The 13,602-nt window shown below is 48.1% G+C and overlaps 1 protein-coding gene across 1 annotated transcript in view; it reads left to right on the forward strand.

Moving 5' to 3' along the window:
- Window positions 1–13,602, forward strand: part of ITGA9 (integrin subunit alpha 9) — a 346,914-nt gene that overhangs the window by 304,893 nt on the left and 28,419 nt on the right. Inside the window, exons 25-26 of the mRNA XM_034991993.1 lie at window positions 806–925; window positions 4,567–4,668. Coding sequence (XP_034847884.1) covers window positions 806–925; window positions 4,567–4,668 — 222 coding nt within the window. The remainder of the gene's footprint in view (window positions 1–805; window positions 926–4,566; window positions 4,669–13,602) is intronic.

Raw genomic sequence — 13,602 nt, forward strand, 5'->3', positions numbered from 1 at the left:
CCCCACCCTTGAAACCCTCCCAAATATCTTTTGGAAGAATTCCTCTTTTATAACTTTAATTTGGAATTTAGGTTTCTGTGGGTGACTCACATATTTTCTTGGTCAAACCTGTGCTTTTCTTTACTCATATGTTTTCATCAATCCTATGACTTCTCAGCCCTCTTATTTGTTCTACCTGAAAAGAGCACGAAAGTGGGCGCCTGGGTGGCTCAGTTGGTTAAGCGACTGCCTTCGGCTCAGGTCATGATCCTGGAGTCCCGGGATCGAGTCCCGCATCGGGCTCCCTGCTTGGCGGGGAGTCTGCTTCTCCCTCTGACCCTCCTCCCTCTCATGGTCTCTGTCTCTCATTCTCTCTCTCTCTCAAATAAATAAATAAAATCTTTAAAAAAAAAAAAAAAAGAGCACGAAAGTATGTTTACCACCATACAGACAAAAATTACATAATGTAGGAAAAACATCTTTGTCCAGAACTCGTAAGAAAAATGCTTTTGGAATATGTAAATGTGTTTGTTTTTGAAAAACAATTATTTCTCCTTGTGAAATCCAATTTTTTGGTAGGGTAAACCAGTGGATGGCTTTTTCCATTTGCTTGACAAAAGTATGTTCTGGTGCCTGCTGGGCAGGAAATCCCTCTATTGCCCTCTGGTGGCAAGAAGGAATGATTGCACCTTCTTATGGAATTCCTCGGCCTGGGATTGTCTTAGTGACCAGAATAGAACCTCATGGAGCCTTCTGCTCCATAAACTGCTGTGCGTTTGTCTTTGTTTTTAATACCATTTGACAGTTCTCTTATTTTTCTTTTCAGGACTGTGAAAAACTAGGAATTTCTTGCCTAACAATGCACTGTAACCTTAGTGCGCTTGCTAAAGAAGAAAGTCGTACTATAGACATTTACATGCTGCTGAACACAGAAATATTGAAGAAGGTAATACCTGGGGAACCGCACTCTTTGGATTCATTTAAAAGCATTGGAGTGGGTTTTCTCAGAACTCTGCCTGCCCCTTTTAAAACTTTTCTGGTAATTGCCATTGGTAATTTGCTGCTAGAGGATGCTGGGGGTGGGGGATACCAGACCCTTGCTATTCCAAGTGTGCTCTGAGGACCAGCAGTATCCGTATCACCTGGGAACTTATTAGAAATGCAGAATTAAAAAAAAAAAAAGAAACGCAGGCTCTTGGGCTCTATGACCCAGACTTACTGAATCAGCATCTTCATTTTAATAAGCTCCCCAGGTGTTTTGTTTGCACATTTAAGTTTTTCGGACTTTAGCTTGCATCAGAATCACCTGGAGACCTTGTTAAAATGCAAATTCCTGGGGGTGAAGTTTGAGATTCTGTGTTTCTGACAAGCCCCCACGTGATGCCCTGATGCGCTGATGCCCATACTGCTGCTCTCAGGACCCCGTTCTAGATCAGTGGTTGATAGACCTTTTCTATAAAAGGCCAGTAGTAAATATTTCAGTCCTTACAGTCCTTTACAGTCTCTTGCCACAGCTCAGCTTTGCCGTTGCATTGTGAAAGCAGCCATAGACGATCCGCAAATGAGTGGGCGTGTTTCACGTGGGCTGTGTTCCAATAAAACTTTATTTACAAAAACAGGCAAAGGGCCAGATTTGACCCCTGGGTGGTAGTTTGCCAGTCCTTTGTTTGGACAACACCTTATTTCAGAGAAGTCCAACTTTTGAATTCCAGGTGACTTTGCTATCATGAGTTTATCATGTCAAAAGTGGCTCATTTAAAAATATCTCAGTCAGTGAATTAGTGGTTCTTAAAAAAATGTCAGGCAAATTCCCTGATTTATTTTAACATAAGAGCTGCTGAGTATGAAAGGCCACGTCCAACAAGATGCTTTAAAAATAATCACTTGTGAAGATAAAATAAAATATGCCTGTTAGCCGCAGAGATTCTATTTATTTTCCTCTGGAAGAACTAAATGTGTTCAGTATAAACCTGAATGAATATCTTTAGAAAAGTCATTCCAATGTCAGTTTTTAAATTAGGTGTGGCAGTAGCATGCTGACCTGAGAAGTCCCAGGCACGGGGGATGCAAGATGTTCGGCCCACTTTCCATCTGTAGCTGGCGCAGCCCCCCCACACCCAGGCAGAGCTGTGCGCAGTTCCGTTCTGTCTGGCTTCCTTTGCAGGGAGATCAGTTTGGGGTGCGTTGTGCTCTCACAGCAGTGACTCCCTGTTGTGCTTCTCCCTTAAAAAAGGACAGCATTGGGAAAGGAGCAGGCAGAGAGGAGCCAGAGCCCCAGTGGCCGTCCTGGGATTCCAGGAAGGGGGTCTGGAAGGCCCGCATCACAGGAAGTGCCTTCCCGGCATGGGTCCCCAGGATCCCGTAATCCTACCTGTCCTATTCATCTTCTTGACAGATGGCCCTGGTGACAGTTTTATTCCCCACGCCACACTCATCACTGTCACTAGAGCCCTGATTATGGCGCCGAGGGCAGGAAGCCACTGATTCCTCTTGCACCCTTAACCCAGGTGTAGGCTGCTTGCACTTCAGTCATCTGTCCTTAATTTAACTGCAAGGCCTAAGGCCTTTCTTGCACACAGCGCTGCGGCCTGCTCCTTGGCTTCCCTCTCTCCCAGTGCTCCGTGGTGACCCTTTGCCAAGGGCCGTGTCCCCCTGCCTACTGTTCCCAAGGGCCATCCAGCCCAGTCTGCACCCCAAGAGACAGCTGTGGGGTGTCCTCTGTAGGTGTTAGAGGCTCATTCTCCCTGAAAGTGCCCTTTCTGCAGAAACCAGAAATTCCGGGTGCAGAGGAAAGCCTAAAATGAGGCCGACCTGGAACCAGATGGGGCCCCAGCTGCTCCCAGGGCTTGAAATGCGGAATGTCAGTCCCCCGGAGCCAGCCACGACCTCCCTTGGGGAGTGAGCACTAGCTGGCTCCCGGAGCCCTCTGGTCTCCCTAAGGATATGGAGCTGCTCCAGCCTTGTGGTTTGCCTGGGCCTGCAGTTGTGTTTATTTCCTTTGACCTCAAGGTCCGGCCCCAGACCAGGGAATTTGAGGTCTTATTGTTTTGATCTTAACAAGTTTTCATTTGAAATGTAGGGTCTGACTTTGTAAATTAGCAGAGGATTCCGATTTCTCTGAAAGTGTTCTTCGGCAGCTGCCGGGGGCCTGTCGCACGGCAGGCCCCTCATCTGCTTGGCCTTTAGCTCTGCCGGTTACCGTCGTCGTCATTGCTATTGTTGTAGGGACATCCAAGATGACAACGATCCAAGATTGCCAACACAGTATATCCTGACACATAAAACCACAAATCTGCAAAACCATTAAATTGGTAAAAGCTTATTTGCCTACACATTTAGTGCTTAATGAGAGCTCACTGGCTCAGTCCATTTGAGCGACAAGCTTCCCTGAAGCATTCAAAATTGGGTTTGTTGCTGTTTTAAAAGAGAGCAATAATCAGTGCATAGCTCCCAGGTAAAGTACACAAAGTGGCATCCCCGTGTGTCCTCCCAGGAGGGCCTTTGTGGTTTCTCCGGCAGAGAGGGGCAGAGGGCTCCCTCAGAACTGTTTTCTAGGAGCGGGTACGCCCCCAAATACCACTTCCATTAGTCACTGGGGCACAGCTGGCTTGTGATGTGCACCTCCTGTGCACAGCTGGCTGAGGAGATGTGGCTGGGTGTGCCAGGCGACACCTTGTTGGCAGAGCCCCAGCCGCCCCCACAGGTGGGCTGCCCAGTGCTCCAGTGTCCCCGCCAGAAGCCAGGTTGCTCCTGGCCAGAAGCCAGAAGCCAGAAGCCAGGTTGCTCCTCCATCTGGGGTCAGTGCAGCACCGTCTGGACCACGGGCTCAAGCTTCTGACCCTTCCCTGAGCCATAGTTTTGCCCTGTCTTTTTCCAAATTCCTCCTCCGTCCCTGCCTGGGAGCCATTTTCTCATTATCTGGATCTGAGCCCCCACCAAGGCTGGCAAATGCCTCTGGCCGGTGGGCTCTTCCTGAGTCTTAGATGAGCCCATGCCCACCCCAGGCTCCTTGCTCTTCGGGCCATCACCTCTAAGCCAGATGTTTCCCTTTCTCACCCCTCCATCCGGTCCCCTCTCTCCACATTAGCGGGGTTGACCCCCAGGCAGCCTCATTTAAGGGTCGAGAAAGAGTTAAAAGTAACTCATGTGAAGGGTTTGAGGGTTGTGGTCAGAGCAGGAAGATGCTTGAGAAATAGAAATCAGATGCCTTCTACGGAATGCCAGGCTTGGATTTGTTGTACACAATTAAACAGCTTTATTTATTTTCTACTCTTTGTGAATACGTCGGTATCAATATCCAAATATGTGGCTCTTACCACTTGGAAACCACAGCACAGACTTGCATGTATTGATGATTGGCAGAACTTCATCCACCATGGCATGAGAGAATTCTCGAGAGAGAGACTGGAAAGCTCTGCTTTATGTGGGGGCCAGGGATGGGGAGGTATCTAGTTCAGTGATAACATGTTGGTCTGGCCCACGTGGAATCTTGGAATTTAGTTCTTCCCACTACCTGAAGGCCCAGACATTGTCACTAAAAAAAAAAAAAAAAAAAAAATCCATCACTGAGTTGTGTTTCCTCCACAGGACAGTTCATCTGTCATCCAGTTTATGACCCGCGCGAAGGTCAAGGTGGACTCTGCCCTGAGGGTGGTGGAGATAGCCAATGGGAACCCAGAAGAGATAATGGTGAGTCAGCCACCCCTAGAAGAGCCCTCCTCGGAGGGTGAGGGAATCTGGGTGGCGTGCTGCTGGAATTTGAGGGTAAAGATGGTCTCTGAGCCAAGATGTCAGCTTTGTGGTAGACCCAAGACCAGGCCTGCCTTGGCTTCCAGGCCCCCGTGGAGAACTTCTGCGGTCTACTCTTGTGATAGCATTGTTCTTTACCGTGCCATCATTATGTGAATGCTCCCTGCTATGACCGGCCAAAGGAAAAATAGTCTGGAAGTACCCTGATAGGGCTTGGATTTCCACTCTGAAAGCCAAGACTATTTTTATCTTTCTCAGACCTTTCCCTGAAACTTCATCTGCCTCCCCAATCACATTGCTCCATGGATAAACATTGGGAATTTTAAAAACAAGTTGTTTGAATAACTTTAAAGAGGTCACATCCAAATTTCCAAGCCCTGGGACCTTCCTTCATTCTCTATGCCCTTGTCCTCTATAAAGCGCAGTTGGGAAGCAGGCCTCAGAGACATAGGCGGGCACAGCAGCCGGGAGGCTTGGACGTGGGGGTGTGGGAGCGGCTGGAGAAGTGTGGCCTTGGGATTTTACTGCCCTTTACTGGTTTTCAGGGGTAGGGAGGGGAGGCGCATCCCTGACACCCACACTCGGATCCTAGGCAGGTAGAAAGGGGACACGGAAGCCTTTGAACTGGTTTTGCTGCTGACCTAGGCAGTGATGCTACCTGTTTGTACCCCTTCCCTGGAATTCACCTTCCCTCGGGGGACTCTTGGAAGAGTCCATGTTGCTGTGACAAATTTACCGATGTGATAAATTCATAGAGATTATGTACCTACAAAGAAAAGGTGGTTAACTTATTTCCCATCAACAATGGAAACACCACACATCTAAAGGTTAGGATGGGGAGCAGACCAAAGCCCACTCTTATAAGACCCTAAAAGAATAAGTCTCTGGGGACCACCACGAAACCTCAGTCCTGCTCCTGTGTGTGGTGAATAAGAGAGAAGAACATCGGCTGGTCCGGAATGAATGTGGGTCTGTGAAGCAGAAAGGGATGTTAGAGCCACACCAGGACCTGTGCTCAGTGAGGGGAAGGACCGTCAGATGCGGAGCTTGACTCCTCTGTTCACGCCGAGGAATTGGCCAGCCGCTAATTTTAATAACAGAAACCGAACAGAATGACAAGGAAAAGCACTGGCATCTCTCACCCTCGAGGGTGAGCTTTCTGGCAGGTCAGATGTTTGGAGCCGGCTCTTGCCTTTCCCTCCCTGCCTTATGGCCATTGCACTGCTCATTCAGACCCTCACCTGGGAAGTGAAGGAGACTGTGATCCATCACTCACTGTCATAGCTCCGGTTAAAAAGTTTTCTAGAATGCAATCCATGTCCAATGGAGAGGTTTGGAATGTTTGGGTAGACCACGGTGTTCCCACTTCAGAGCTAGTGGATGTAAATTAGCAGGTTTTCTACAGGTGGAATTACTTGTGTAGATTAAAAAAAAAAATCCCCGGGCACATTGCCTTCGATGAGAACACTGAACTGTGGGATCCAGGAAGACATTGCTTAACATCCCATTGTCAGCTTCTGAGTCATCTGTACGCCCCCAAAATACCACTTGCATTAATTACTGTTCCTTTTTGAGCACTGTGGTGATATTTTCATGATCAAGAGTTCTTTGGAAGAAGCTCTCGTTTCCACTGATTTTTCTTTAGCACTCAGCCATCAGAATCCTACAATGTACCCTTTTCCCTCCTTTCCGGGACTTTGCCTTTTCAACCCATGAGCTAAGATGAAGTCCTACAATCTGTTCTCAACTTTCCTGGCAGGGAAAAAAAAAATCTTTTCTGAGTAGGAAGGTTTGCTTTTTTAGAACAAACACGTTCTTCCCTGCGTGAGTCTTCTGAATGTCTGGCTCTCTGTCAATTATCTATTGGAGGGGAAATTTCCATGGAGGATAGCCACCAAATTTAAACCAAGCAAAATTTCACAAGATTTTAGGTTAGGTATCAAATTTTGAGGGCCTTGGAATGAACAGGAAGTGTACTTGGAGCTGGGATGGAGCAGGATGTGAGAAGAGGAAACGACCCAATTTGTAACCACCTACTGTGGACACAGTGGTAAATTTCATCAACAGGGACATCAACTGATTTTCCTGTGACCTTTGGGATCTTTTGTTTTGATGCTATGGTCTGAGTAGTGCTTGACAAAGCATTTGGTTGAATAACTAGAAATATGTAATAGATTCTTGAAGCGTTTGCCCTGGGAGTACTTTTCCAGGTCGGGTGTTAGCATTTGTCCAAGACCAACCACACCAAGCGTACCTGGCTGTATGCAGATCCACACCTGAGGGTTCTAGGCAAGACTGGTGGGCGGGCATTCCGTACCGCTTTCCAGGTGCCAAGAGTATACTGAATTTCCTCTTCTTATTCAATCCAGCCCTTCTTACTTTTCAGGGAGAGTGGCCAACAACTAAGGCTAAACACCCCCCCCCCCAGGGCCAACCAAGAATCTGGAGAATCGGCTTTGTGACTTCGAGCCACCCCTCCCACCCCACCCCCCTCGAGCTACCTTCTCAGGCTGGATGAGAAGCTTGTAGGAATTACATAGCAAATCTATTTTCTTGATATTTTCAAATAGCAGAAAATGTGACACACACATAAGTCCCCAGATGAATAAGTCATTGCCATGTGGAGTGGGTACCAGGCTGAGATCTTAGGAGCGAGCAAGAGGGACTATGCTGTCCCTTTTCGGCAGAATCAGAATGGGTCCAAAGGCTGTCTGGTGGCTCTCAGAATCACCAGGAATGCTGAGAACCAGACAGGATAGGAGAGGAGTCAAGAAGCCTGAGGAACCAGGACCCCAGGCTCAGTCCGATCATAGGAAGAGCCTGGCGTGGTGCCCTGGATGCAACTGTCGCTGCTTGGCTTCTCTCCACCTCTTGCTCTGAGTCAGGCAGGAGCCTCTCACTGGCTGAGGTTAGGTCCCTGTCGCCGGGAGACCACACTCCAGGGAAAGCAGATCACAGGCACTTCGGCCTCACCATTGCCCTGAGACACACACAGGGGAGGATTCCCCAGCACTAGAAGGGGGTGGGGGGGTCATAACGGGACTGCTAAAAAGTGACAAATGTCCCCTCCCATGTGCTTCTTGAATCCAGAGGGTCAGTATTGGGCCAGCTAACCCCTGGCTCTTCTTAGGGTGCCCATCTGAGCCAGAGTCCTCGTTCGATCATTTAGACCACTTTTTGGGTGTGAGAGAATGTGAAAATCTTTGTCCAAAGATGGTTAAGGAGTGTTCGTGCTCTTTCGCTTTTTTTTTTTTTTTTTTTTTTTTTAAGAACTAATGTGCTTGAATGTGTGCTGTTTCCTTGCTAATTTGACAGGGCAAATGTTGGGGGCCCTTCACCTTCTGCCATGGTGCATGGGAACCATATGTCCACTTTGGCATTCACCTTCCTCATGCAGCCCACTGCCATCAGCACCCCTCCTGCAGATGGGAAGATGGGTCAGAATTCTAACGCGTGCCCCTTGTTAAACCAGAGATTCCCTTGTGCCCCCACCCCCCGGGTTAGAACCGATAAGCCTCTTCCTCCAGTGAACGAAGGGCCTCTGACACTTGGGAAGAAGAAATGACTTGCCCAAGACCTCACAGTGACTGAGCCAAAAACAGTGCCCAGGACCCTTGACTCCCAGCCGGGTGCTCCTTCCCCCTCCCCGCTGCAGCCTGCCAGTCCCACGGGGAAGGCGGGAAGGCTCTGAGCCTGTGGGGGTGAAGGAGCCTGGACGAATGCAAAGTATCCAGTAGGGAAATTGTTGACTCGTTTTAAAGTATCTCTTTTAAAATGGCCCAGGTGGAGCTTTGGAGGCGGAGAGTGAAAATGGCGGCCTCCCAATCTCCGCCCCGGAGGAGCCGAGAACTCGGGGCCCCGCTCCTCAGTGAGCCCCCAGAGAAAAGCCTTCAGTCACTCGCGTCTCCCCGGTCTCCGGCCGCACTCCGTGCTCGCCAGGCCTGTGACCGCGCGTTTCTATCTCTGGCACCCAACCCCGGGTGGAGTCTCCAAACCCAGCAGATCCCTGCGGTGCACTCCCGCGCGGCTCCTCCCGGGGGAGGAAGGTTTTGGAGATGTATCTTGAAAGAAGTTGCTGTGGGCGATGTCAAAGAGGTTACTGCCTATGTTCTCCTCTAGGATTTGGATGGATTCCTGTCTCACATTGAGGTCTTTCATATATTTTGAGTTTATCTTTGTATATGGTATTAGAGAATGGTCGAGTTTCATTCTTCTGCATGTGGCTGTCCAATTTTCCCAGTACCATTTATTGAAGAGACTGTCTTTTTCCATTGCATATTTTTTCCTGCTTTGTCGAAGATTACTTGACCACAGAGTTGAGGGTCCATATCTGGGCTCTCTATTCTGTTCCCTTGATCTATATGTTTGTTTTTGTGCCAGTACCATGCTGTCTTGGTGATCATTGTGTGGAGGTTCCTCAAAAAATTAAAAATAGAGCTACCCTATGACCCAGCAATTGCACTATGGGGTATTTACCCCAAAGACATAGATGTAGTGAAAAGAAGGGCCATATGCACCCCAATGTTCATAGCAGCAATGTCCGCAATAGCCAAACTGTGGAAAGAGCCGAGATGCCCTTCAACAGAGGAATGAATAAAGAAGATGTGGTCCATATATACAATGGAATATTACTCAGCCATCCGAAAGGATGAATACCCAACTTATACATCAACATGGATGGGATTGGAGGAGATTATGCTAAGTGCAATAAGTCAAGCAGAGAAAGTCAATTATCATATGGTTTCATTTATTTGTGGAACATAAGATATAGTATGGAGGACATTAGGAGAAGGAAGGGAAAAATGAAGGGGGGGAAATCGGAGGGTGAGATGAACCATGAGAGACTATGGACTTTGAGAAACAAACAGGGTTTTAGAGGGGAGTGAGGTGAGCGAATGGGTTAGCCCGGTGATGGATATTAAGGAGGGCACGTACTGCATGGAGCACTGGATATTATATGAAAACAATGGGTCGTGGATCACCACATCAAAAACTAATGATGTATTGAATGGTGACTAACATAACATAATTAAAAAAAAAAAAAAGAAGAAATTCTTCAGAGTATTCTGTTCCTAACAAGGCCTGCCCTCAGGGGAAACTAGTTAAACCTGAGCCTAATTTGCTGGGATTTTACCAGAACATAACTGACTTGGGAAAGGGGAACACCCCACTCTGCGGCCCCCCCCCGCCCCCTGGCAAGTTCCCCTCTCCTGCCCGAGGGGAAGGACTGGGGGCATGCAGGAGATCACAACCTTGGGGCTCAGGGGCACTGGAGACAGAATAATTGGACTAAGAATGCCTCTCTGCCACACACCCACCATCCACTATAGGCTTGTCATTGAAGGTAGTGCCTTATACTCAGCACATCATGATCATGTGTGGCTCACAACTAAAAATTATAAGGCATGCTAAGAGGCAAAAACAAACAAACAACAACAAAAAAACCCTAACAGTTTTCAGAAACACAGCAAACATGAGAACCAGTTTCAGACATGGCATAGATGTTGGAATTACGAGATCAGTATATAAAAGAATGATAATTAATATGCTAAGGTTTCTAGTGGATAAAGTAGACAGCATACAAGAACAGACTGGCAATGTTAGAGATGGGAATTCTAGGACAGAATGAATAAATGCTAAAATAAAAAACTTCATGTAACAGCATGAAGAATGAACTTGATGGGCTCATCAGTAGACCAGACAAAGCTGTGGACAGAATGAGGGAGGGAGCTTGGAGATAGATCAATAGAAATTTCTCAAAGTAAAAAGGAAAGAGGGAGAAAGACAAATACGATATGGAAAGAGAAAAGAGAGAGAGAGAGGGAGAAAGAGAAAAGCCAGAGCAGATTATCTAAGAACTGCGGGACAATATTAAAGGTGTAACACATTTGCAATGGAATACCAGGAGAAGAGGAAAGAGAAAGAGGAACAGGAAAGAGATTGGAGGAAATAATGTCTATGAATTAAAAAACAACAACAACAACAACACTAAACATTAGATCCAGGAGGTTCGGAGAACACCAAGCACAATAAATACCAAAAAATCTATACATAGGGGGCATCTCGTTGGCTCAGTCAGAAGAGCATGCAACTCTTGATCTTAGGGTCACAAGTTCGAGCCCCATGTTGGGTGTAGAGATTAAATAAATAAAGCTAAAAATAAAATCTGTACATAGGCATATCATAAACTGCAGGAAACCAAAGAAACAACAAAAAGGGAAAAGGATCCACTGGGAAAAACCACCTTACCTACACAGAAACACAGATGAGACTACACAGAAACTTCCCTTTAGAAACCATACAACCAAGGAGTCAAGTGGAATAAAAAAAGTCACCAAATTAAGAATCTGTCGCCTCTGAAGTTACCCTTCAAAAGTGAAAGAGAATAAAGACTCTCACAGATCAAAAATTGAGGGATTTTTTGGTGATACCCCTGCCATGCAAAAACTATAAAAAAATTTCTTCAGGGTGAAGGAAAATGATATAGGCCACCTCCACAGAGATTCACCTGCTTCCAGGAAGACATGGATTTCACGAGGAAAACAGGCTTCACTGAACATCCATGAAACTCTCAGACTGGGCCAGTTCTTGTTTTTTTCCCATGTGTTGTTACAATTGAAAATCTACTCTCTTGGTTAGTACCTATGGGGACACCCTTCAGTCTGGTGCCCCTGCACCCCACTCCTCCCACATCAACAAAAGACAAAGACAGAGGGGGAGCCTCAGAGGGAGGAGATCTCTGGGACCAGGCTTCTGTGAATGGGGGTGGGGGGAATGAACCTCACCCAGGGACATGTCCCCCTCTGCCTGACCCACGGGCAGAGGAGGAAAAGGGCATGGCCCTGCTATGACCCTCCAGGTGAGCTATAGGGCCAGGTGGGCTGACAGAGGCCCCAGCTCCAGGCTGCCCATCTATTTCCCCCATGCACTGTGTAAGTAGTCTCCCTTTCTGTCCATGCAATGCAAAGGAAGAGTAGGGTCTGCTAGAACTCCGGTGCCCCTCCCCCACCCCAACTGATGTCAGCCCCTGTTGCCAGGCACTGGTTTGTGTTGGAGATGGAACCCTCCTTGGGGTTCCAAGCAGTTACTAGTGGCCCATAGGACGCTGGTGATCGGAGGCAGAGCCACGAGGCCCTTTGGAGCCAGCTGGTGGCCATCGAAATGTCTCCCCAGCTTGTTCTGGAGCAGCTGTGGGCTGCCCTGTTGGTGATATATGAAAGTGTACCACACATGCCACGAGTCTCCGGGTTTCGCTGGGAGATCGTGGTATGCACTGCAGTGGTGATATGCATAGTGAAGTGTGGACACAGCTTAAGAAGAGGAAAGGGGCAGTGTGCCCAGGGTGAAGTATCTGGGAAAGGAGTGGAGGAGACAGAACCAGAGGCACAAGCCTGTGAAGCCGTGGCATCACCTGTGCAGAAGGCCAGTCCTCTCCCATTACAGATTCTTGCTCTGGCTGTCCTGAATAAAAATTTCAGCTATTTTTCAGTGGCAAATGCTGTGCAACTGCTGAAGGGAATTTGGAGATGCCGGCCTAAGAACCCTTCCCAGCTGACTGATGAAAATCCCATCTCTGGAGCACTACAGGAAGATGGAGAACCCCCTGCGAGGAAGATCATGGAAGGCTCAAATGACAGCCCCGACCCGCAGGGAAGTCCAGAGCATCTGGTTCAGGAAACTGGCAGCTGCAGGCAGAGTGTGCAGGAGGAGCCAAAGCAGGAAGACAGCCCAGAGCTTCCCAGTCCAGGAGTGCAGCAGGCCAGCGGTGAGGACGGGGACCGACTCCAGACCCTAAGCCAGGTCATGCTGAAGATGCAGCATGTGCTCATCAAACATCAGGTGGAAGGTGGGGGCTCAGCAGGAGAGGGGAAGAGGGAGGCGGAGACTGCTAATGGCCCCTCAATCCGTCAGCAGTCCATCAGAAGGGCTCCCCTGACCGCGTCCACGTCGGCATGCCCTCCGGCGGGGGCCAGGGGAAAAAAAGGAAAGCTGTCCAGGGAACTGATGAATGAAAAGCAGAGGGCTGAAGAGCTCACACAAGAAATAACACTGTACCAAATTAAGGAAGCAACCTTGCAACTTCAAAACGCCCTCCTGAAAAATGAGATTCAGAGGTTCCAGCGGAAGCTCGAAGTCAAGTCTCAGATGTGGGACGAGCACATCCAGAAACTGGAGAGAAAGCAGGTAGAAGAGCAAACACTCTGCCTGCAAGCGGAGAACCAACCTATCAAGGTGCGCAGGGAAGTGGACGCCACCTATTGCAACTTCTGCGTCTACAAGAAGATGGCGGAGGACCTGAAGGCAGAATGGCAGAAAGTCACCTCCTGGCATGAGCAGGAGATCCTCCTGTATGAGAAGAGGAGCGAGGAGAGCAAGAGGGCTGTTCTGTTGGCAGAGAGAGAGTTCCAAAGGCTGAAGGAAGAAAACCATTGCCTCATGCAGGAGCTGGCCAATTTGGGGCCCATGGGCCGGCCTGTCGCATGGGGGCCTCCTGCTCCTGCTTTCTGCCCACAGCCTTCATATACCTTCAAGGGCCAGAGGCCCCAGCAGGGAGCAGGGGTGTAATGGGAGGGCTCCAGGGCCTGGGGTCCCCTGCAGGTCTGATTGATTTTCCCAGCAGCCACCAACACCCCCAACCAGAGCACAACAGCTCCTGGGCTGCCCCATTAAGCCATGCCCATTGTTCCTTTTAGTTTAGATCCACCCTATTATTTAATTGATGCTACATAGTTCTTAGTGAAGTTCCCTATAGCAGTATGAGTGTGAGATAGTATTTTTCAATGTTTGTTGAACATAAAATATAAAATAAAAATACCAAATTGCTGATATAAATAAATAAATAAATAAATAAATAAATAAATAAATAAATAAATA

This window comes from Mirounga leonina, unplaced genomic scaffold (genome assembly GCF_011800145.1).
Source record: "Mirounga leonina isolate KUSES-001 unplaced genomic scaffold, KU_Mleo_1.0 Mir_115, whole genome shotgun sequence".
In the NCBI taxonomy this organism is placed as follows: Eukaryota; Metazoa; Chordata; class Mammalia; order Carnivora; family Phocidae; genus Mirounga; species Mirounga leonina.